This window comes from Octopus sinensis, linkage group LG5 (genome assembly GCF_006345805.1).
Source record: "Octopus sinensis linkage group LG5, ASM634580v1, whole genome shotgun sequence".
NCBI lineage: Eukaryota > Metazoa > Mollusca > Cephalopoda > Octopoda > Octopodidae > Octopus > Octopus sinensis.
This window is the reverse complement of record NC_043001.1, coordinates 72,315,959-72,338,893: the sequence shown is the minus strand read 5'-3', so window position 1 is coordinate 72,338,893 and position 22,935 is coordinate 72,315,959. Positions and strand designations below refer to the sequence as shown.

General features: G+C 39.3%; 2 protein-coding genes across 2 annotated transcripts in view; one reads left to right on the top strand and one right to left on the bottom strand.

Annotated features, from left to right (window-relative positions):
* LOC115212181 overlaps window positions 1–3,962 on the bottom strand; it is a 27,739-nt gene extending 23,777 nt beyond the window's left edge. The window contains exon 1 of the mRNA XM_036502736.1: window positions 3,500–3,962. The gene's annotated coding sequence lies outside the window, so the exon portion shown is untranslated. The remainder of the gene's footprint in view (window positions 1–3,499) is intronic.
* LOC115211907 (translin-associated protein X) lies at window positions 3,237–22,935 on the top strand. Its single transcript, XM_029780653.2, has 3 exons — window positions 3,237–3,252; window positions 8,671–9,325; window positions 22,602–22,935. The coding sequence occupies exons 2-3, from the start codon at window positions 8,773–8,775 to the stop codon at window positions 22,907–22,909; spliced, it is 861 nt and encodes a 286-aa protein (XP_029636513.1). The 5' UTR covers window positions 3,237–3,252; window positions 8,671–8,772; the 3' UTR covers window positions 22,910–22,935.

Here is a 22,935-nt window from a genome sequence, read left to right as displayed (position 1 = left end):
TATGTATATTGATGTGTATGTGTGTCTTCATGTTTACATTTGTCTGCCACCACTGCTTGACAACTCTTAGCCAGTGCTGGCAACATATGAAGGGCACCCATACTGGTGACATGTAAAAGGCACCCATGCCAGTGACACGTAAAAGACACCCAGTACACTCTGTGGAGTAGTTGGTGTTAGGAAAGGCATCCAGATATAGAAACCAAGCCAAAAGAGACTGCAGTCTAGTGCAGTCTGTGTTAAATATACAGGTGATAGATCTTTGTCGTTTGATGAGAAAGATTCAGTTATTTGATCAACTGAATTACCTGCTCCTCATTTAACATACAAGTGGCTGAGTATTTCAAAAGCATATATACCCCTAATCTAATTCTCAAACAGAATCTGTGTGACATAGTGTGTGGCAAGGCTGTACCTCTTGAATTACAGGTACAACCCACCTAAAGGATTTCTATGTAGTGAGGTTGGCACTGGATGGGTGCCTCACAATTCCTTACATAGTCGTGGAAAGGAAAATAGCAGAAACAAGAATCTCTGAACAAATAACAATAATAATTTATTTCACTTGAATAAATATTTCATCTCTGGACATTGGTAGCCTGGACGCCTTGGTGTGTCTTCCTGGATCTATCCTTTCCACAGGTTCCCTCCACAATTAGACATGGCACTTCTATTTTGTAGAATAGCATTCCCTGAAAATCAATTGTTCAATATTTTTGTTGAAATATACTGGTTTTCATTTAATTGATTTTGAAAATAATGAAGAATTTAGTAAAATAACTTTGTTATTATAAACCTCTTTATTGTCAGATTTCTGTTGAAATATGTTGTTGTTTTGATTAATTTGGAAAATAATGAAAAATTTAGTAGTCATTACTAGACTTACTACCCAGCTTTGCCTGATAAAGCATTCACGGAATTATTTGCCAGTGTATAGAATGGGAATTAACAGTACTTAAGCATGTATATATATATTTAACTTAACTTCTGGACTAATTTAATTGGAACTATTCAAACAATAGTAATCAATATACATGAGCCTTTTTTAAACAATTTTAATCCTGAAAATCACCTGTTACTTTTGTTTTAAAGTGAAAGAGAGGAGAAAGTGAATAATGTATGTGTGTGTGAAAGAGATAGTGTGTGTGCCACTTACACACACACGAGAACACACATGCTCACTCACTCACACACACACACATTCTCTCTCACACACACATGCCCACGTACATACAAAAAATGTATGCATATGTATTGATGCATGTACCTATACATGACAACACACACCTTCATTCACTCTGTCTCTGTGTGTGTATGTGTGTGTCTTTCACATACACACATATCCATTTCATATACACGTACATACATCTTCCAGTTTAAAACAAAAGTAAATAAATAAAAACATTTTACGGAAATTAACGAAGTCCAGATGATGAAATCATATTCAGTTTAAAATATCTCTAAATGATTAAAATATTCGGATCCTTTCTTTTTGAAGGCCAGATTTTCCTAGTTAACTAAAAAATTTGAAACTTCGTACACTGGTAGAATGTGTCAAAAGAAAACATTATTGTAAACAAAATTGAAAACAAAATTGTAATTTGTAACTTAAACGTAGTTTAATTTTTACGAATTTTAACCAATGAAATCCCAACATCTTCGAATTTTAACCAATGAAATCCCAACATTGCTGCGTTATCGATATTGATAAAGAAATATAGCAGACGCACGACACACACACGCACATTTGCACAAGCACATAGTAATTAATATATAAGCGTACACACACATACAAACGGACATATACATACACACACATACGCACACAAGCAAAAATACACGTTCATGTTTTGCCACTTGCCGCAACAAATTTGCACAGAAGGTGGGGTGGGGTCAATGTTTCATCGTTTCAGGGTTGATAAATTAAGTACCAATTACGCACTGGTGCCGAGGATTTTTTTCCCAATTTATATCACAGCTTCCGACAAGCTGGGGGCATCCTTTTATGAAAAAATATCTCGCAAATTTTTACAATACTACTAACACTCTACGCGCAAACTCGAGACCGATTTAGGTATATTATTGTTTTGTTTTTGTTGTTTCTGGCCCTTCAAAACCATGGGAGAAGCCTTTTCGGTAAAAAAAAAATAAAGAAAATATTCAAAAAATATCGTTAATATTTTTATTGGGCGACGAAATTAAACGATTTAAGAGATATAGCTGTTATTTCTAGCACATGTAGAAGACAGAAGAAGAGGTAAATAATTTGAGCTCGAATGCTGCGATTTCATTGGTTAAAATTCTTAAAATTAAACTACGTTTAAGTTACGAATTACAATTTTGTTTTCGACTTTGGCGGAGTTTGAACTCAGAACATAGACAGACGAAATACAAATGATTAAAATATTGCGTGCGTCAAAATGTCAACGGTCTTTTTTCTTAGAGAGCTCGAAGACAAAGTATGTCTATATGTGACAGATAGCGAACGTGTGTTTGTGTATACATGCCAAGACATTCATTATATGTGTGTGTATTCTGAATTCGTGTATGTGTGTTGAGTCATGTGAGCCATGTATTTTTTCATCAAGAAACAACAAAAATTGTTTAATTGTTTAAATAGAAGTTCAAATGTTACAAAATTTTGGGCATACATGCCTTGTCGACTGCTACTGTGCAGCCTTAATGTCTCTGTTGATGTGACGATGGTGAAATGGTAAGAAAAAGACGGGAGAGTTATAAAATGAGGAGATATTCTTCTCATGAGAAAAGAGTTGCATGCAAAGGAAAAGGCTTTGAGCAAAAGACTTCGTTTCACGTTACTACGATCGACACAGTTTTAAATGGACAACCCTACCCGTCTAGCCTCAGGGTGGCATCACTCAGAAGCTACAACAATGCGAGGAAGCGCATTGTGACCAGCGATATGTAGCAACATCCGACAGTCTAGTCGGTACAGTGATTTGTGTTGTTTTGAGACGAAGGGACAATTCTGACAGTTCACTTACACAACATACTGTCTGTCTCCCACACCCCATCAAACACATACACACATGTACATCAATGCTTCCCATGCACGGTAACTTCAAAAGAATTTCCCTCGTCATACAATCGCTTTCTCTTAGTCTCTTTCGCTCTCATTACTTCAAAAGTTCCCGCAAGCCCATATGTAAAAAAAAAAAGTTTTTTACGGAAATCGACGGAAAGGTCTACTAGAGACGAAAGATCGCCAAAATTTGTACTGCACTGCCGAAGGCAAGTATGAAAATAAATATGTAAAAAAAAAATTAAGATAAAATATACTATTTCTGAGATATTTCAAACATCCCTAGAGTTTTAGTATTATCATGATTAAGTAGTATTTGAAACATAAATTATAAAATTTTGATGGAAAGATTTTAGTTAGTTTATTTCAAAACATGAATATAATAGAACTAGTAGACTTTGACAGGTTGGTATCAAAAGGATTAACTGTGAGAACATGGATGAAACAAAAACATACAAAGCATTTCCTATAAAGAGGAGTTGTATTGCACTATAGTCAGCTCCAGCTCGTATCCGAGCATTGTGTTCGTCAGTTTCCATCCAGTCTCCTTGGCTGACGTTTGTGTCAAAAGTGACTTTGGAGTCCAAGTCGGTGGTGAAAGAGCTGTGGGCAGAACTAGCACAGGATGGTCTGTGCAGGTCAAGGATGTTGAAGATATTCTTTTCTTCTCCTGCATTTTGCCTCTTCATTTTGTTGTCTGTTCTGCTCGAAGTAGCTGGCTCCATTGCAGATAGCAGTCCTTCAGGCTGTCCTATCCATGGCATTCTGTTCCCATGAGGATGGCTGGATGTTTGCTTGAGCCAAAGTCCATTTGAGCTGGTCTTTAAAACAGAATTTCAGACTTCTCTGGGTCTTGTTTCAATTGCAAGTTCTCAATAGAGCATGATCCTTGGGAGACGAGAGGACTGCCCAGTGGAGTGGATGGTTGTATGCGCTGTAGTAATAACAATGTGTAACAAAATTTTAATTTTTTGTCTGTATTTGGTCAGTAAGCGTTATTTCTTATTTGCTTCTGTCTTGAAATCAAATGGAATGCCTGCTATTCCTTTCAAAGTTTGCTTTTGTCATCTAGACATCAATGTTTTGAAACTGACTTATTTTCCATTATATTTCTAACATATTCAGCATTGAATTGCTGAAGCAAAAATATCATTATAGCAAATATTCTGCTCAATACCACAGATTTGCTTGTCAGTTGCACGATCTTAACCATTTGAGCATGTCTTTTTGTGGCTGACAATATGTGCATCTCTGATTATGAGCAAGAGTAGTAGGGAAGCATCATAGCCATGTGCTAGGAGGGATTCTTTGGGGGTTAAGAATAAATGTAACAAAAGCAAAGTTTGAAGGAAATATTAGCCATTTTTCAAGCTTTCTAGAAAGCAAACAGGAAATAACAGTTGCAATTTAAGGACAAAAATCGTGTTACACAGTGTAATTAGATATTTCACAATGTTGAGTTTGTTCCCACATATATATCTTTTGCTTTCATAGACCCATTGACAGACAGCTTATTTGGAACAATGCTTCTTAGTGCTAGTAACACTTTTGTTCATATTCATGAACAATTGCAAAATTATTTTTTTAAAAATTAAACCTTACAATCATTTTGTAATACATAAACAGGCATTGTTTGATAACCACAAAATTGCCTTTTCTTTTTGCACAAAATATAACAAAGCGAACATTCAGCTTCAACTCTTAGGCACTCATACAATTCTTTCAAATGTAATGCTCCAGGATGCTGCCATAAATGGGAGGGTGGCTAAATGTAACAAAATCTTAAATCAGTGGTTATCAACCAGGATCCACATAGCCTTTGGGAGTCCAAACAAAATTTTGTTGTTAAAATTTATCCACAATAAATTGGTTATACATCTACACTACTTAAAATATTTACACAGTTCTTTTTTATACAATTCCTAATATGTAATTATAAAAATATAATAGGATTTTTTTAAACATTGAGTGGCCATAAGGGTCCACCTGAGTAAAAGGGCAAACAAAGGAGTACATAGGCAAAAAATAGTTGAGAAATACTGTCCTAAAGTAACAGGACTTGTTGCTGAACCATTTCTTCCAGCCTGTGACATTTGAGATCTTCGAAGGTGCTGGGCTACTGACAAGTGAAATTCTTGTCATCATTAGCGGTTTGCCTTACCAAGATGTTACGTGATGCATGTGAGGATGCTTCGCTGTCCTGACACCTTAACCTCACCATTGCCCACAATGATGTCACAAGCATGTTAACTTGCTTCAATAAGTTCTATTGACCCTTATGATGTGTAACTAATTGATACAGCAAACCTATTATCAAAGACATTCCAGCCTTCAGAAACCGTCTTGGATCTTTTCCCTTTGAACGGTACATGTCAACACAATTTCTAGTTAACTAAACACTTTTAAACTTCGTATACTGGTAGAATGTGTTTATAAAACCATTTTTTCTTGGCTTTATTGAGAAAATTCTATATGTTGTAACATATTTCCACTTTAATTTCAAGCATTTCGGCAATTTTAACCAATCGCTGGCCTCTATTTAGGTAAACAACATTCCGTGCTGTATGAATATGTCCCTCGTTTAAGAAACAGATTGGGTTTATTTACATTTGCGAAGAAAAAAAGATACCCTTCCCCCACCCCTAACCCTAAATCTAAAATAGATTGAAATGCAATAGATCGATACTAGGGTTATAATCATGGGTGACAATTTCATACGACACCGTTACGGAAAATGGGATTTTTTTCTAGCGGTGTCAAATGAAAATGTCACCCATAATTATAACCCTAGTATCGATCTATTGCATTTCAATCTATTTTTTATTTAGAGTTAGGGTGAGTTAGGGTCAGGGTCTTTTTAGGGATAATCTAGGACATTTCGTACAATGGGCATGTGATTTAGGTAGGAGGATACTTTGGCTGCTATTTTTAGCATGTCGAGCGGCCAGGTAGAGGCTCTTCTTTTGGTTCGGTTACGTGATGAGATTTTTTTAACACATATATATATGTAGATATATCAACTGCAGAAGTTAGAGAGTAAGTCAAAAGTTGAGTTTCGTGTATTGGCACTTATCAAACACGAATTTGGCCATTGTCCCTCTGTAACTTCTGCCTATTATTAATGTGTGTGTGTGAGTAGATAGATAGATAGACAGATAGATTAGATGGATGGATGGACACATTCTCATATATGTTGCTATAAAAATACCCAAATACGACAACTTTAACACGAAATAACTTTTAAAATACAAAATTTTGTCAAAAATGTTAAGAGTAAACTCTGTTCTACGTGACACATTCTACCAGTATCCGACGTTTCCGGGTGTTAAAAAAAATTAATTAAAAAAATCCGTGCATGAGATGGAACAGATCCCCACCTCATATTTTCAGGAAAATGGGTATTTTTTTAATGAAATTTTATAGAAATACCTTTCAAACGGTGTAGATTACGATTACAAAGAAATTTTTTGGCAAAAGATTTTGGAAGGGGGCGAGGAAAAGGTGATTTAAGGAAGATTTGACTATTGTTTCTAGCACATCGCAAGACCACCCTCGTTTTTGTCTAACTCAAATATGTATTGATTTTTTTCATTATTTTACTCCATAAACATTTATGCTATAAAAAAAAGGAAAATTTGAAAATTTGCTTCCGATTGTTTCTGTTTATATAATTCTATAATATTGGAGAGCCTGAGAAGATTATTGCTAGGATTTATCCAGAGTATTTTAATAAGGAGTATGTAAAATATAATTTATTTTAATAGCATAATTTTCTGTTAGAAAATGTTTTTTTCTTAAACACACATACACGGCCTCGCTCGATTGGGGTCCGAGTAAAAATTTAAATAACTATTTCTTTTTCTTTGCATATATCGCAGCAATAGACTACGCGTGTATTACTTTGGCATTATCATTCCATAAAATGTGTTTATGGGAAATAAAATATTTATTTCTTTATTGCCCACAAGGGGCTAAACATAGGGATTAAGTCGATTACATCGACTCAGTGCGTAACTGGTACTTATTTAATCGACCCCGAAAGGATGAAAGACAATGAAACTCCGACGTCTGGCAGCTGACTTGGCAGACACCCATACAATTATTAACCATCTTACAAACAATAACTCTGAGCACCGTTTCAAACTCCACCCGTCTAACACCCGTGGACATATTTACAAAGTCAGAAAACAGCACAGCTTCCATGACTTTAGGAAACATTTTTTCACGCTGAAGCATGGAACAAACTGCCAGCATCAGTTGTTAGTTGTCGGAGCACTGCATCCTTCAAAACTTCCATGCTTTCTGAGATTCGCCAACACTACTACACCTGATTTTCTCCCCTCCATACACACACAAGCATGTATCTGACTCATACATTGTTCGCTTTCCAGACATTTGTACATTACTGCATACACTTTATATGCACTTTCTGACAAGTTGTGGTGCACCTGAGCACTGTATACAATAATTTCATTTCGACTTCGGCGGAATTTGAACTCAGACAAAATACCTATTTCTTTACTACCCACAAGGGGCTAAACAGAGAGGACAAACAAGGACAAAGGGATTAAGTCGATTATATCGACTCCAGTGCGTAACTGGTACTTATTTAATCGACCCCGAAAGGATGAAAGGCAAAGTCGACCTCGGCGGAATTTGAACTCAGAACGTAACGGTAGACGAAATACCGCAAAGAATTTCGCCCGGCGTGCTAACGTTTCTGCCAGCTCGCCGCCTTAACTCAGACGAAATACCGCTAAACATTTCGCCCAGCATCCTAACGATTCTGCCAGCTCGCCGCCCTTAGTGGGTAAATGAAATATTGAAAAACATCAATGAGAACGAAACGAGGCGAGAGGTCTTGAGATGTGCTAGAAACAACAGCCAGATCTCCCTTAAATCACACTTTCCAATGTTTCTCTCACGTGTTTTAAGTGCCTAGTGAAAAAAAAAACTGACCAAAATCAATCCTGACTGGGGTAGCAATGGGGGTGGCAGGAGTGAAAAAAAAAACAAATTTTCAAAACGTTTTTTTTTTTTCGTGAAAAGATGCCTTCCATCATTCCGAAGACTGAGCTGAATAAAACAAATTGGAAAAAAATCCCCGTCAAAACGGATAAATTCCGACTTATGTGGACCGTCTGATCCGAAACTCCTTTTTCCAGAAGCTCATTCCCTCCACGTCCCCTTCCAAAACAGTTTGCCTACAAATTTCTTAGTAATCGTAATCTATACCGTTTGAAAGTTTATTCATATAAAATTTCATTAAAAATACCCATTTTCCTGAAAGTTATGAGGGGGAAAATGTCCAATCGTGTAAATATTCCGAAAATCCTGTCCCCAACCACTTGGAAAAAATTTCTTCGAACAAATCTTTACATACACTGAATCTACAGGATCTAAGCGATTATTTGTTGAAAATTTCTTTAAAAGTATCCATTTCTCTGAGTATACATCTGTAGTTATGTCCCCTTACATAGGAAGCTGCATAACCCTGATTTTAATATGACATTAAATGAAACTAACTATTGTAGAGAGTTTTTTGATAAAATAGATTCCTGTTAAATTTTATAGGAAGGCCTCTTATCTTGTGGAATTTTCAGTATTTTTTAATTTTAATTTCACAGGAGGAAATATTGTGAAGCATCCAAGATACGCAAACTGTGAATAGAATTATAAAGAGGTTCAGGGCCAATAATTCTGTCAGTCCATTTTGTGTTGAAAACATAATGGCAGCAAATCCACCCGCTTTAACTTTAAAGGAACAGAATGAGAAAAATAGCAATTCCACACCAGAATCTGCCTCAACTACGGATATCGATTCAGATTTACTCGAGAATTTTCGAACTTACCAAGTAAAAATTGATGCTAGGCACGACAAATACGAACGGATTGTTAAGCTGGGTAGAGACATCACCATTGAAAGCAAAAGAATTATATTTCTACTTCATCGAAATGCTTCAGGGGATAACGAAAATATACTCGGACAAACAGACACGAAGTTTAAGGAATTATTGCGCACAAAATTTCTTCCTCTCGCCAAAGAACTAGAAGCAGAAGACCCTTATCAATATATCAAAGCCTACACTTTTGGAGTGCAAGAGTTTATCGAAGCAGTTTCTTTTTATTTTTACATCAAAGAGAATCGGCTTGTTACTCTCAACGAAATTCAGTCGATGCTTAACTTCAAAAAGATTCAGAATAATTCCTCAGAAGAAGACAAGACAGACAATTATGAAAATGAATACTTGGTATTCGTCAGACCGGTTGATTTTTTATTAGGTATTTCTTATATTTAATTAACATTTATCTTTCGTTTTATTTTAGAATTCACGAGAAACAGAGTTATATTATTATTAATTTTTGGTTTTTGGTTCCTGCGTTTTGAGGAAATATAAGCAAGAATGCTGGTACTTAGACAGGGCATTGAGTCAAACATACAAGACAATGCTGTCAACTTGGTGACTGGAGACGCGTTATTATTTCATAAAGAAATATATCGTAACTTGTAGTTATACGAATTATCTGAGTTTTTTGGTTGTATATAATAATGTCTGTGTTTTGAAGACATCCTAATTGATGACTGCCCCAGCATGGCCACATCACAGCTGCTAGAACTAATAAGACAATGAACAGGAAGACGGAACATATTGCCGTAGTTTCTTTTAGCCCTGGGTCAAGCCTGCCCCAGTAGACAGACCCATGATCAAAGCTATTCCAGCCATTAAACATCTTGTCATTTTAGGGGTGCCTCAGATAACCTTATCAAATGTGTTGTTCTTTATTTAAGATAGTACGGGGTTTGGATTTGGCTACTATTTCTAGCAGGTCTGGTGATGACATAGTGGCATCAGTACTATTTAAGAAGAGCGGTCCCGGTGCGCGTACTCGCGAATCCGCGCTAGCTAGTCGTGACTAGTCGATCCTTACTCTGTGTTTTTGTCTTTTATTTACTTTGTTTAAAAAATTATTTATTTTGTATTTTATTTATTTTATTTTTAAAAAATTATTTATTTCGTGTTTTATTTACTTTGCTAGGTAGTCGTTGTAGGATCGACTAGTCACGACTAGCTAGCGCGGATACGCGAGTGCGCGCTCCGGGACCACTCTTCTTAAATAGTACCGTGGCATCCTCGTTAAATTCTGAATGTTATTTTTTTACTTGTTTTAGTCATTTGACTGCGGCTATGCTGGAGCACCGCCTTTAGTCGAACAAATCGACCCCAGGACTTATTCTTTGTAAGCTTAGTACTTATTTTATCGAATACCTTATGCCGAACCGCTTAGTTACCGGGACGTGAACACACCAACATCGATTGTCAACCGTTGGTGGGACACACACACACACACACATCATCATCATCGTTTAACGTCCGTTTTCCATGCTAACATGGGTTGGGCGGTTCGACCGAGGTCTGGGAAGCTAGGAGACTGCACCAGGCTCCAGTCTGATCTGACAGTGTTTCTACAGCTGGATGCCCTTCCCAACGCCAACCACTGAGTGTAGTAGGTGCTTTTTACGTGCCACCGGCACAGGGGCCAGAGGAGGCTGGCAATGGCCACAATCGGTTGGTGCTTTTTACATGCAACTGGCACAGAAGCCTGCCAAGGCAGCGCTGGCATCAGCAGCATAAGGATGGTGCTTTTTACATGCCACCAGCATGGGTATCACAACTACAATTTCCATTTGATTTTTATTTTGATGTTGATGTACTTGACTCAATAGGTCTCCTCACACACACGACAGGCTTCTTTCGGTTTTCATCTACCAAATCTATTCACAAGGCTTTGGTTGGCTCAAGGCTATAGTAGAAGACACTTGCCCAACAATTATATTTCTGAAAGGAAAATAAACCATCATCCCCATTGATATTTCTGCTCTATTGTTGACATACTTTGAATAAAATAGCAAAAGTTTCATTGTATGAGTTCAGTGAGGAAAAAAAACCATTTGATATTGTTTCACTTTATGAAAATGTTTTTACAGTGCATATATCTATGTATATAAGGTATGTGCGGTATGCCAATATATACATGCTATGATTTAAATTATATGAATTTTAAACCAGATTAACTTTTATTTAAAAACAAACAATTTAAAACATATGAAAACCAATTTAAAAGAGCAAATTTTATTTAAAATAAAAGTTATGACATTAAAAATTTTGAGGATGTAATATTCTTTTTTATTCTTTTATTCTTCTACTTGTTTCAGTCATTTGACTGTGGCCATGCTGGAGCACCACCTTTAGTCGAACAAATTGCCCCCAGGATTTATCCTTTATAAGCCTAGTACTTATTCTATTGGTCTCTTTTGGCAAACTAACACGTTGGGATGTAACTCCTTTCTGGGAATTCTGCCCTGATGAAATATCCTATTAACCACCTGTGCCACCAAAATTACCACAGGAGTTGTCTGCATCACCAAGGCTCAAACCAAAAGTCTTCCATACTGGACCTGCAGTCAGTGCCACTTCAGCTCCGACACACTCCGTGGAGACACCTCACACTCCAACAACCAGTTCTCTACTGAGGTCTTTGCTGCAGCCCTCCAGGTTTTATCTAAATCGAAGCTCATTAACCAGATCCCTAAGGGAGCTCAGAATAGCTTTGCCCGCGCACTCTACAGCTTGTTAGAAAATGTATGTTTATCCAACAATGCATCCAACTGGCAGAAACTGTTTCTGTTCCCTGACATCTCTTTCCATGTGCATGATGCGAAATTGGGCTCCCTTACATCCTCTCTCAAGTTTCAGCTATTTGAGTCTACTCCAACCACTTCTCACTTGACATCAAGCATGGTGCCTACTGACAGGCAACCAATAAACCTTAAGCGCACAGTCAATGACAAATTCAGTGAATCTGACATAAAAGGGGCTGTCCGTCTCCTCTCTTCTCTATCCTATCTCGCTCCATGTGACTCTGAGTCTCTTAGATGTCTGAAAGAGAAGCACTCCCTGATAATCAACTAAACTGGCCCGATCCCCTAGAATACTTGAGATGGTCTTCACCTCTAATAACATCAGAAAGGTGATTTCATCCTTCCCTGCTGGTTCAGGTGTGGGAATTAATGGCCTTTGGCCTCAAAATCTCAAGGATGGTATCTCTTTATCAGCTGGTGACACCGGACTTGAGCTCTTGGGGAATATGACTCAGTTTGTGAACCAGTTCTCTTCAGCAAACGTCTTCCATTATATCTGCCCACTATTCTCCAGTGCAAAATTATTTGGGCTCACCAAACCCAATGGAGACCTAAGTCCCATTGTGGTCGGCTTCACCCTTTGCCGTCTCACTGCAAAAGTGTGCTTATAATCAGTCTCTAACTTATTGGAGGAAATATTTTTCCCCACCCAGCTAGGAGTGGGCACCAATTTGGAATGTGAAGCTGTCGCCCATGCTACCAGAGACTATGCCAACTTGCCCTCCTTGTCACCCAAGGTCATCCTCAAACTTGACCTTAAGAATGTCTTCAACTCTCCTCAGCTCAGTAAGAGAGAAGGTCCCACAACTATACCGTCTTGCATGGCAGGCTTATCGAGAGCCTTCCTATCTCTCTTTCAGTGACTAAATCATCACCTCTGCCTCAGGAGTCCAACAGGGTATCCTACTCGGGCCTGCTCTGTTTGCACAGGGCATTGATGACATCATCATCTCTGCATATGCCCCTCAGCCGGGGCTACCAGAAGGACAAAAAGACCGATTCTATGACACCCTATTACAGACTACCTTGTTGACAAATGACAGTGACCTTCTCTTTGTGGCAGGTGACTTCAATGGACATGTTGGACGGCATGTCGGGGGCTTCCATGGCATACACGGGGGCTACGGTTTTGGTTCTCGCAATGAGGAGGGAACCAGGCTGCTGGAGTTCTGCGATGTAAATGACCTTATGATTTGCTATACCAACTTCTTGCGGAGAAATGGGTAGATAAGGTAATCGAGGTAGTCAGAGTAAGTGACAGAGTAATTAAAATTAGATTAGTGCTTCACCATAGGTCAGCTACCATCATCTCGGCATATGCCCCTCAACCAGGGCTACCGGAAGGACAAAAAGACCAATTCTATGACACCCTATTGCGGACTGCCTCGTTGACAAATGACAGTGACCTTCTCTTCGTGGCAGGTGATTTCAATGGACATGTTGGACGGCATGTCGGGGGCTTCCATGGCGTTCATGGAGGCTACGGTTTTGGCTCTCGTAATGAGGAGGGAACCAGGCTGCTGGAGTTCTGCGATGCAAATGACCTTATGGTCTGCAATACCAACTTCAGGAAACCCACCGCTCACCTAGTCACCTACCATTCTGGCAGACACACTAGCCAGATCGACTACATCCTCACCAGAAAGAGGGAAAGAGGGCTGCTTATAAATGCCAAAACCTTTCCAGGCGAGGAATAATAATAATATAATAATGAAATTATTGTATACAGTGCTCAGGTGCACCACAACTTGTCAGAAAGTGCATATAAAGTACATGCAGTAATGTAAAAATGTCTGGGAAGCGAACAATGTATGAGTCAGATACATGCTTGTGTGTGTATGGAGGGGAGAAAATCAGGTGTAGTAGTGTTGGCGAATCTCAGAAAGCATGGAAGTTTTGAAGGATGCAGTGCTCCGACAACTAACTACTGATGCCAGCAGTTTGTTCCATGCTTCAGCAACTCTCAGCGTGAAAAAATGTTTCCTGAAGTCATGGGAGCTGTGCTGTTTTCTGACTTTGTAAATATGTTCACGGGTGTTAGATGGGTGGAGTTTGAAAAGGTGCTCAGAGTTATTGTTTGTACTTGGTTGATAATTTTATGGGTGTCTTCCAAGTCAGCTGCCAGACGTCAGAGTTTCAATGTGTCCATGCCCAGGGAAGTAAGGCGTTCAGGATATGGCAAATGCCTGATGGAAGGTATTCTTTTGGTTGCACGTCGCTGAACAGCTTCCAGACGATTGATATCCTGGGCAAGATAGGGGTTCCAGACCGGTGATGCAAATTCCAGGTGAGGTCTTACCATAGCTATATAAAGCCGCAGATAGATAGCCGGAGAGCAGCTCACAAAGGATTTGGTGAGTGATGCCAAGACACCCTCAGCCTTCTAGACAATTTTAGCGATGTGTTTTGTCCAACGGAAATCACTGTCGACAATAACACCCAGGTCACGTTCACATGAAGACTTTTTGAGACTAGTGTTGTGGAGGGAGTAGGTGGACGCTGGGTTTCTCCTTCCAAAATGTACTCCTCAACATAGATTAGTAGTTAGCGACTTCTGGATCAGGGCCAAATGGCTGCCCAGAAGAAGACCAGCTCGGAGGAGAAAGGTCTGGAAACTTAAAGATCCTGTAAATGGATGGAGATTTAGAGAAGTCCTACTCGAAGCTTTCGACTAAATAGAAGGGGATATGGCATCACATAATGTGGAAACCAACTGGAGGTTTCTACGGGACAATCTGCTGAGTGCCACTGACCAGATCTGTGGATGGAGCAAAGTCCCATCTCGTCCCAGGGTAACGTGGTGGTGGAACAATGCTGTAGACAGGGCTATTAGAGACAAGAGACAGGCTTGGAAGGACTGGAGGAATGGCGATAGTAGGGAATTGTATCAGACTGCGAAAAGAGAAGCTAGGAGACAGGTATATTTAGCCAGAGGGGAAGCAGATAAGAAAAAATTTGCCAATGTTCTGTGCCGTGAGGACCAAAGACTTGAGGTGTTTTGTGTTGCAAGACAGTGTGTGAGAGAGAACCGTGATGTGGTAGGAGAGAAATGTGTTCGCATGGATGATGGTTCACTTGTGCTAAATGAGGATGCAAAGAGAGAGGTTTGGAGATGCCACTATGAAAGGTTGCTCAACAAAGAGAATGAATAGGATAAAGAGAGTCTGCCGAATGTCGACCCAATAGAGGGACCAGCTATCCGAGTTGACAGTTCCATGGTAGTTAAGGCAATTAGAAGCATGAAGACAGGGAAAGCCCCAGGCCCATCAGGAATTACTGCTGAGATGTTCAAAATATCTGGCAGTGTCGGCTATAGCCTAGTCACCCGTATAGTTAACCAGGTGATACACGAAGGAGTCATACCCAATGAGTGGTGTAGTAGCATAATAGTCAACTGCTACAAAGGTAAAGGTGACGCCCTAGATACAAATAATTACAGAGGTATCAAGCTGTTGGATCAGGTAATGAAGGTTACGGAAAGAGTCATAGCCCAACTGATTAGAGAGAGAGAGTCAACCTGGATGTGATGCAGTTTGGTTTCGTGCCAGGGAAAAGCACCACCGATGCCATATTTCTGGTGAGACAGCTGCAGGAGAAATACCTAGCCAAAGATAAAACTCTGTTCCTGGCTTTCGTTGACTTGGAGAAAGCCTTTGACAGGGTCCCCCGTTCCCTTATCTGGTGGTCAATGAGGAAACTAGGGATAGATGAATGGTTAGTGAGAGCTGTGCGTGCCATGTACAGGGACGCTGTTAGTAAGGTGAGGGTTGGCAACGTGTACAGTGAAGAATTCCGGGTGGAGGTTGGGGTCCACCAAGGCTCAGTCCTCACCCCCCTCCTATTTATCATAGTCCTCCAGGCAATAACGGAGGAATTCAAGACAGGATGCCCCTGGGAGCTCCTCTATGCTGATGACCTTGCTCTAATTGCTGAATTACTATCAGAACTCGAGGAGAAGTTTCAGGTGTGGAAGCAAGGATTAGAATCGAAGGGCCTCAGAGTCAATCTAGCTAAAACCAAAGTCCTAATAAGTAGGAAGGTAGACAAATCTGAAACGCCTTCAGGTAGATGGCCCTGCTCGATCTGTAGAAAAGGCGTAGGTAGGAACTCTATAAGATGCACCAAGTGTAAGCTATGGACACATAAGAGGTGCAGCAATGCCAAAGGAAGGTTAACTAGGAATATAGTTTTTGTATGTGGCAGATGCTCTGGTGCAATAAACACTGAAAATGCGCAGAGATCATCTTCCGCCACGTTCCAGGGAGAAAAACTAGAAATAGTTGATAATTTCCGTTACCTAGGTGATCAAGTCAGTAGTGGGGGTGGGTGTGCTGAAAGTGTAGCTGCTAGAGTAAGAATAGCCTGGGCAAAGTTCAGAGAGCTCTTACCTCTGCTGGTGACAAAAGGCCTCTCGCTCAGAGTAAAAGGCAGACTGTATGACGCATGTGTACGAACAGCCATGCTACATGGCAGTGAAACATGGGCCGTGACTGCTGAGGATATGCGTAAGCTCGCAAGAAATGAAGCCAGTATGCTCCGATGGATGTGTAATGTCAAGTGTTCATACCCAACAAAGTGTAAGTGCCTTGAGAGAAAAGTTGGACCTAAGAAGCATCAGTTGTGGTATGCAAGAGAGACGTCTACGCTGGTATGGACACGTGGTAAGAATGGATGAAGATAGTTGTGTGAAAAAGTGCCACACCCTAGCAGTTGAGGGAACCTGTTGAAGAGGTAGACCCAGGAAAACCTGGAATGAGGTGGTGAAACACGACCTTCGCCCTTTAGGTCTCACCGAGGAAATGACCAGAGACCAAGACCTTTGGAAGTATGCTGTGCGCGAGAAGACCCAGCAGGACAAGTGAGGCCATAACCCATGGCCCCTACCTGGGACGTCAGTCCACCTGTGCATACCTTCCTTCTTGGGACACATAACTCTACTTGTGAAGACCTGTTGAGGCAAGTGAAAATCAAAATCGAAGAATCAAATCAAATTAAAATCGATCCACATCAATGGAATTTGTAGTTTGTGGCACGTAAGAGAACCATCCGAACGTGGCCGTAGCCAGCACCGCATCAACTGGCCTCCATGCAGGTGGCACGTAACAAACACCATCCGATCGTGGCCGTGCCGGTGGCACGTAAAAAACACCATCCGAGCGTGGCCGTTCGCCAGCCTCGTCTGGCACCTGTGTCGGTGGCACATAAAAAGCACCCACTACACTCACGGAGTGGTTGGCGTTAGGAAGGGCATCCAGCTGTAGAAACACCGCCAGATCTGACTGGCCTGGTACAGCCTTCGGGCTTCCCAGACCCCAGTTAAACGATGGTGATCATGATCATGATCATGATGGGCATCGAGCTAGATCTCAACGTCTGGTATCTCGATGATGCTTGTTTGGGGGGGGGGACCTTCAGACAGGATTCTCACCATTGCAAACATGATGGTTGGGTAGCTTGGTCGCCGAGGTCTCCAAGTAAACAGCTCCAAATGTTACCTCTGGTTTCACAACATCAACCAACTAGTGACCTTTTTGCGGAGTCCTTCCCTTCCATTGCAGTTCCTCCTCCATCGGCTTGGTGCTTTGTAGGTGCTCCAATCACTCACCTTGCCTTTGAGTCCATCTTTCAGTTGAAGGTGGCTGCCCTTGAGCAATTACTGAAAAATATTGAGCTATCAAACCCCATCAAGGTTTTTCCTTACTTAGGAATTACCTCTCAATCCCTAAGCTTCTATATTTACTCAGAGTCAGCTCATCTTACCGATTCCCATCATGCCTCCAATGCTTCGACAACCTAATCTTTGAGAGACTGAAATGCTTAGTCAATGTCTCTCCAACATCCCCTGATCAGGTTGCATTGCCCAAGTGATTTGGAGGTCTTGGTCTTTATAAGTGTTCATCCCTCTCTCTCCCCTGCTTCCTTTCCTCCACCGATGCCTGCTCTACTCTGGTGAGCAACATCCTCTCCTCTCCAACATTGACCAGTTCCAACAGGGAGTTGGATGAAGCTTTCCAACACTGGAGGGAATTGGACTTGTCTGCTCCTGAGAAGGTGGAGGACTGTTGGAGTCAGAGAACTTGGGACAACATAATTTCAAAGGTCACCTTCGACTCCCTCTTCATCCAGTCAAAACAGTTTTCAAGGTGCCGCTTTACTGTCTGCTAGCACCAAATACTCAGATGACTGGATTGATGCCATCCCTGTGGCTAATGTTGGTGGCCTACTCAACTTGGATGAACATCATGTCTCCATTGCCCTCAGAGTGGGAGCTGATGTATGCACGGGTTTGATCTGTTGTTGTGGAAGGCTCTTTGAATCCTCAGGCCTCCATGCCTTTCTTGCTGCCTGAATGCTGGTTGCTTTGCACATCATATGGAGTTAAACCTTATACTCAAGAGGAGCTTGACCCAGGCAAACATCTCTTCATCTTGGAACCATCTGGATTGTCCAGATGTGATGGGACGGCCTCACCCTGTGCTGCTGGTCGCAAGGCAGAGGTCACAGCGACTCTTGCTTCTTCTCACATCCTGGATGCTGCGGTTAGAACAAGATCCACGGCTTCTGCAGCCAAGCAGAACAAAATCCTGAAATACCGTGATCTGTCGCCCAACAATATTTTCCATCCTGTGGCGTTCAAGACGTTTGGTGGGGTCGGACCACTAACTGCAAGATTCCTGTCTTCACTGGCAACTCACCTTGCAGAGGTAACTGGTGAGGCTCGTGAGGGCACTTGGCAGTTCCAGTGCATCAGCTTTGCCATCACCCATGGCAGCTCTGCAAGCGTGCTGGCATGTCTCAATAGCCATTAGAGAGGTTTTCCAGCGCCCCCAACTCTTCAACCCAAGGTGGTGAATTGTTTTGGTCTTTTTCCTTCTTTTTTCTTTTTAATTTTTTTCAATTGTGTTCTCTGTTTTGTCCAGTTTTCTAGTTTGATTTTGTAAATTGTAAACATTGAATTAATTGGATATGGAAATGGCTGAAGGGATAAGAATTTCATATTATATTGATTTGAATATCTTTGAATGTCAGTTTCTCCATTTTCTTCTTTTTCTCATTCACGCATACGGGAAAACCTACGTTTTTTTTCTGTCAAGGACTTACATGCCCCATTATTAGACTATTTTTCTTCATTGCGAGGTGATTGCTTATAAGCCTTTAGCTTATAAAATACTATCATTATTATTTACAGAATTGTAAAAACCAATGCTATATATTAAAAATGGGGAACATCGGTTTATGGGATTACCTTAGGCTTCCTATCCATAAAGGGTTTAGCTTTATGGCATATTATCAGATCCCAGAAAACCTCTTGGCCCATAACCTCTTAAAAATATGGTGTTTAAATAGTGGAGAAACTGAGGTCAAATCATTCCATATTTATGAGAGACCCGTGGTTTCCATAAATATGTACAGGTACGGCCTACTGGTCAGCTATTTAGCATAAACTACATGGTCTCTGTAAAACACTCTGGCCAGAAAGTGAAAAGGATCGTTTGTAGAAAACATAAATCCGAAGAAGCACACTCTAAGATGTAGAGCAGTGTATATATCATGTGTGTGTGTGTGTATATATATATACATATACACATATACACACACAATGAGCTTCTTTCAGTTTCCATCTACCAAATCCACTCACAAGGCTTTGGTCGGCCCAAGGCTATAGTAGAAAACCCAAGGTGCCACGCATTGGAACTGAACCCAGAACCATGTGGTTGGGAAGCAAGCTTCTTACCATACAGCCACTCCTGTACCTATATATTCATAAATAATTAGAAACGTGTCAACTTAAATGCCAAAATTCTCATTAGCTTATCTAATACATTCTTTTACATTTATCGCATTTTGCGGCATAGAAGATGCATTTTTTAAACTTTTGTTCTTTAAAAAAAACTTGGAAGTTTACCATGCATCTTCTCTGATATTAGTTGTTGCTGTGGTTTCCTTAGGCTTAAATGAAATCAACCCCTTACAAAGTATTTTCGATTTTATTAAACTTTTGATTTAACTTATACTGTTTATATAAATACAATTACAGTTACTCAATAAATATTTTTTTTTAAATGGGCAGATGTCCAGAGTAGTTCACCCATATAAATTGGAATTTCTCTGTTTGAACAGAGGTTTTTCAAATTTTTTTTCACGATGCCCATGGAAATGATCTGGAGCATTGTTTTAACAATAGAAAATTTTTTTGGCAAATGTTTTTTTTTTTTTAGGACCCCCTTCCCCATCTTCCCCTTTCTAGATCGATTTTGGTCGATTTTGTGGACACTACACACTTAAAAACTATAAGTCTTTTCGGTAAAAAAGTAAATATTTTCAGATGAAAAGAAATAATCTGGTGCTTGACTGAGGAAAGAAAACTTCGAATGACCCGTCTTTGTTTTCTTTGTATCATCTATCTGGATGATTTGTTGTCCCATTTCTGTATCACCTAGCTGTCCGGATGTTTTGCGTTCTTGTCCCATTTTGTATTTTTTGTATATGTATATATATATATATATATATATATATATATATATATAGCGGCGTACATACACTTTGGTCTCTTATATGTAAATATACATTTTTCTAAATCTTGTACGACTCTATTTCTGTCTATCAGCCCTTTCACGCTTGTTCGTTCATTCCACTCTTCATTCTTTCATTCCCCCTCTCTCACATTTCTTTATCTTCTCTTCTTGCTAACTTTCCCTCCACTTTTCACTTTACTGTGTCCCTGTCATTTTTTCTTGCTCCTCAATTCTTCTGTCCCTCTGCTTCTTCTCTCTTTTCTCATCCCACATGACCGGCATTCGACCAAGCCTGTTCTTTCTTTCTTGGTCTGGCCGTTGTCCATGCAACATCGATATTCCTCCCTGTATTTGTGAAATCTTCTATTCCTGCCGTAAGGCTTCATTTCCACACACACCAGCTTAATTTAATTTGTCCTTAGTTGAAAGACACCTATTGTTATGTCCTGTTTTTATTTTTATTGTATTGTGTAACTTCCGTCCTTGTTTTTGTATACATTCGCTGCTTTCTTCCAAGGAATCTAATACTCTTAGCTTAGTTTTTCCTTGGGGCTGGCCAGATTTGAGCAATCTCAAGTATAATCAGCCGAAATTGCGAGGATAATCTGGTGCTTGACTGAGGAAAGAAAACTTTGAATGACCCATCCTTGTTTTCTTTGTATCGTCTATCTGGATGTTTTGTTGTCCCATTTTTGTATCACCTAGCTGTCCGGATGTTTTGCGTTCATGTCCCATTTTGTATTTTTTTAATATATATATATATATATATATATATATGTATGTATTATTTATTATTTTAGACCTGATGAATGACTATATTTTTTAATAGAATTAATTTTAGATCGATTTAATTTTAAATCAAATTGATTATTATTATCTATTTGGAAATATAGCCATGAAACGTGCATAGTCTTTTTACTACTATTTACCATTTATTGTACTTTATTGAATTTTAGAATAAAGTTTTTATAGTATATGTTTCCTATATGGTGTGAATAACATCTTTCATTATTGAATTGTTTAATAGAGGTTTTTCTCTAAATTATATACATATATTATATATTGTGAAATTTGATTTAAAATTATTAAATTGAATTTTTCCCTGTAAGTTTTGGAATTATATTCTCTATTATTATTATTATTATTATATATACATACATTCATATATTGAATGACTATAGAAGTCCAAGAGAGTAAAATAAAAAATCAAAGTGGTTTATGGGCAAAAAAATGGTTGAAAACCACTGATTTAAAGAGGTAACCCTTTAAATACCAACCTGTCTGAGACCACTCCTAATTCTATGATAGAAATTCATTGTTTTAAAGTGATGTAAATCAAAACCTTCCATCAAAGTTTCATGTTAATTTATGTTCCAAACACCAGTTATTTTATTAAGTTCTTCATTATTTTTTCAAAATTAATTAGAACAAAACTGAGTATTTCAATAGAAATATGGTAACAAAAGGGGTTAAGCTAACAAGGCACTTGCTCTTTATATTTTACTCTGCTATACTCAAGAAGACCTACTCATCACAACAGAATTGAAATCCTAAAACTAAGGTGCCACATTAAAAGTATTGGTGTGGGTGCTGGTGCCATGTAAAAAGTACCCAGTACACTCTTTAACCCTTTCGTTACCAACCTGGTTGATGCCGGCTCTGGCTCTGTAGTTCAAATGTCTTGTTTTCATAAGCTTTGAATTAAAATCTTCCACCAAACCTTAGTCACAATTTATGTTCTTAACACTAGCTGAATGATAACTAAGTTATTTTACTAAATTCTTTGTTATATAATTAATTAAAAGAAACAAAGAGGATCTCAAAATAGATACAGTAATGAAAGGGTTAAAGTGGTTGGCATTTGAAAGGGCATCCAACCATAGAAACCAAGCCAAAACAGACTATGGAGACTGGTGCAGCTCCTGTCAAACCGTCCAACCCATACCAGCATGGAAAACAGACATTAAATGATGATGATGATGTTTATTACTATGACTATCTATTCTACCTATATTACCTTAGTTATTGATTGCCATGTATCATTATTGGTGATAGAGATATGAGCTGTTGACCATTGAGCTTTTTAACCAACATTCTACTGACTCAACCAACTGTAAACCATTCTAGTGTAATAGTCACTCAGCTTACTAGAAATAACAGCTAAATCTTTCTGTCTTAAAAAGATGGAAGTACACATTAAACAATGATGGTTGGAATGTCTTTGATCATAGGTCTACTAGATTAGAACATATCTGGAGTAAAATGTTAACTGCAATCCTCATTTATGTCTCTCTCACCCTCTTCTCTCTCTCATTTGTTTCCCTTTTTTTTCTCCATCCAGGTGTTGCTGACTTGACTGGTGAACTAATGAGGATGGCCATCAAGTCAATCAGTAGTGGAGATGTCGAAACTCCATTCCGCATTTGTAACTTCCTACGTGAGATCCACACCAACTTCTTGGGTTTTGGGAACACCTGCCGCGAGACTTCTTTAAAGATGTTAACCATGAAACAGTCACTAGAGAAAGTCGAGACAGCCTGTTATATGATGAAAGTACGAGGTTCTGAAGTACCGAAACATGCCATAGTAGATGTCTTACATTCAGCTGACAGAGAAAATACACACTTTAGTTCGGACACTTATGGTTAAAATTAAAGTTTAGATACAACCTTTTA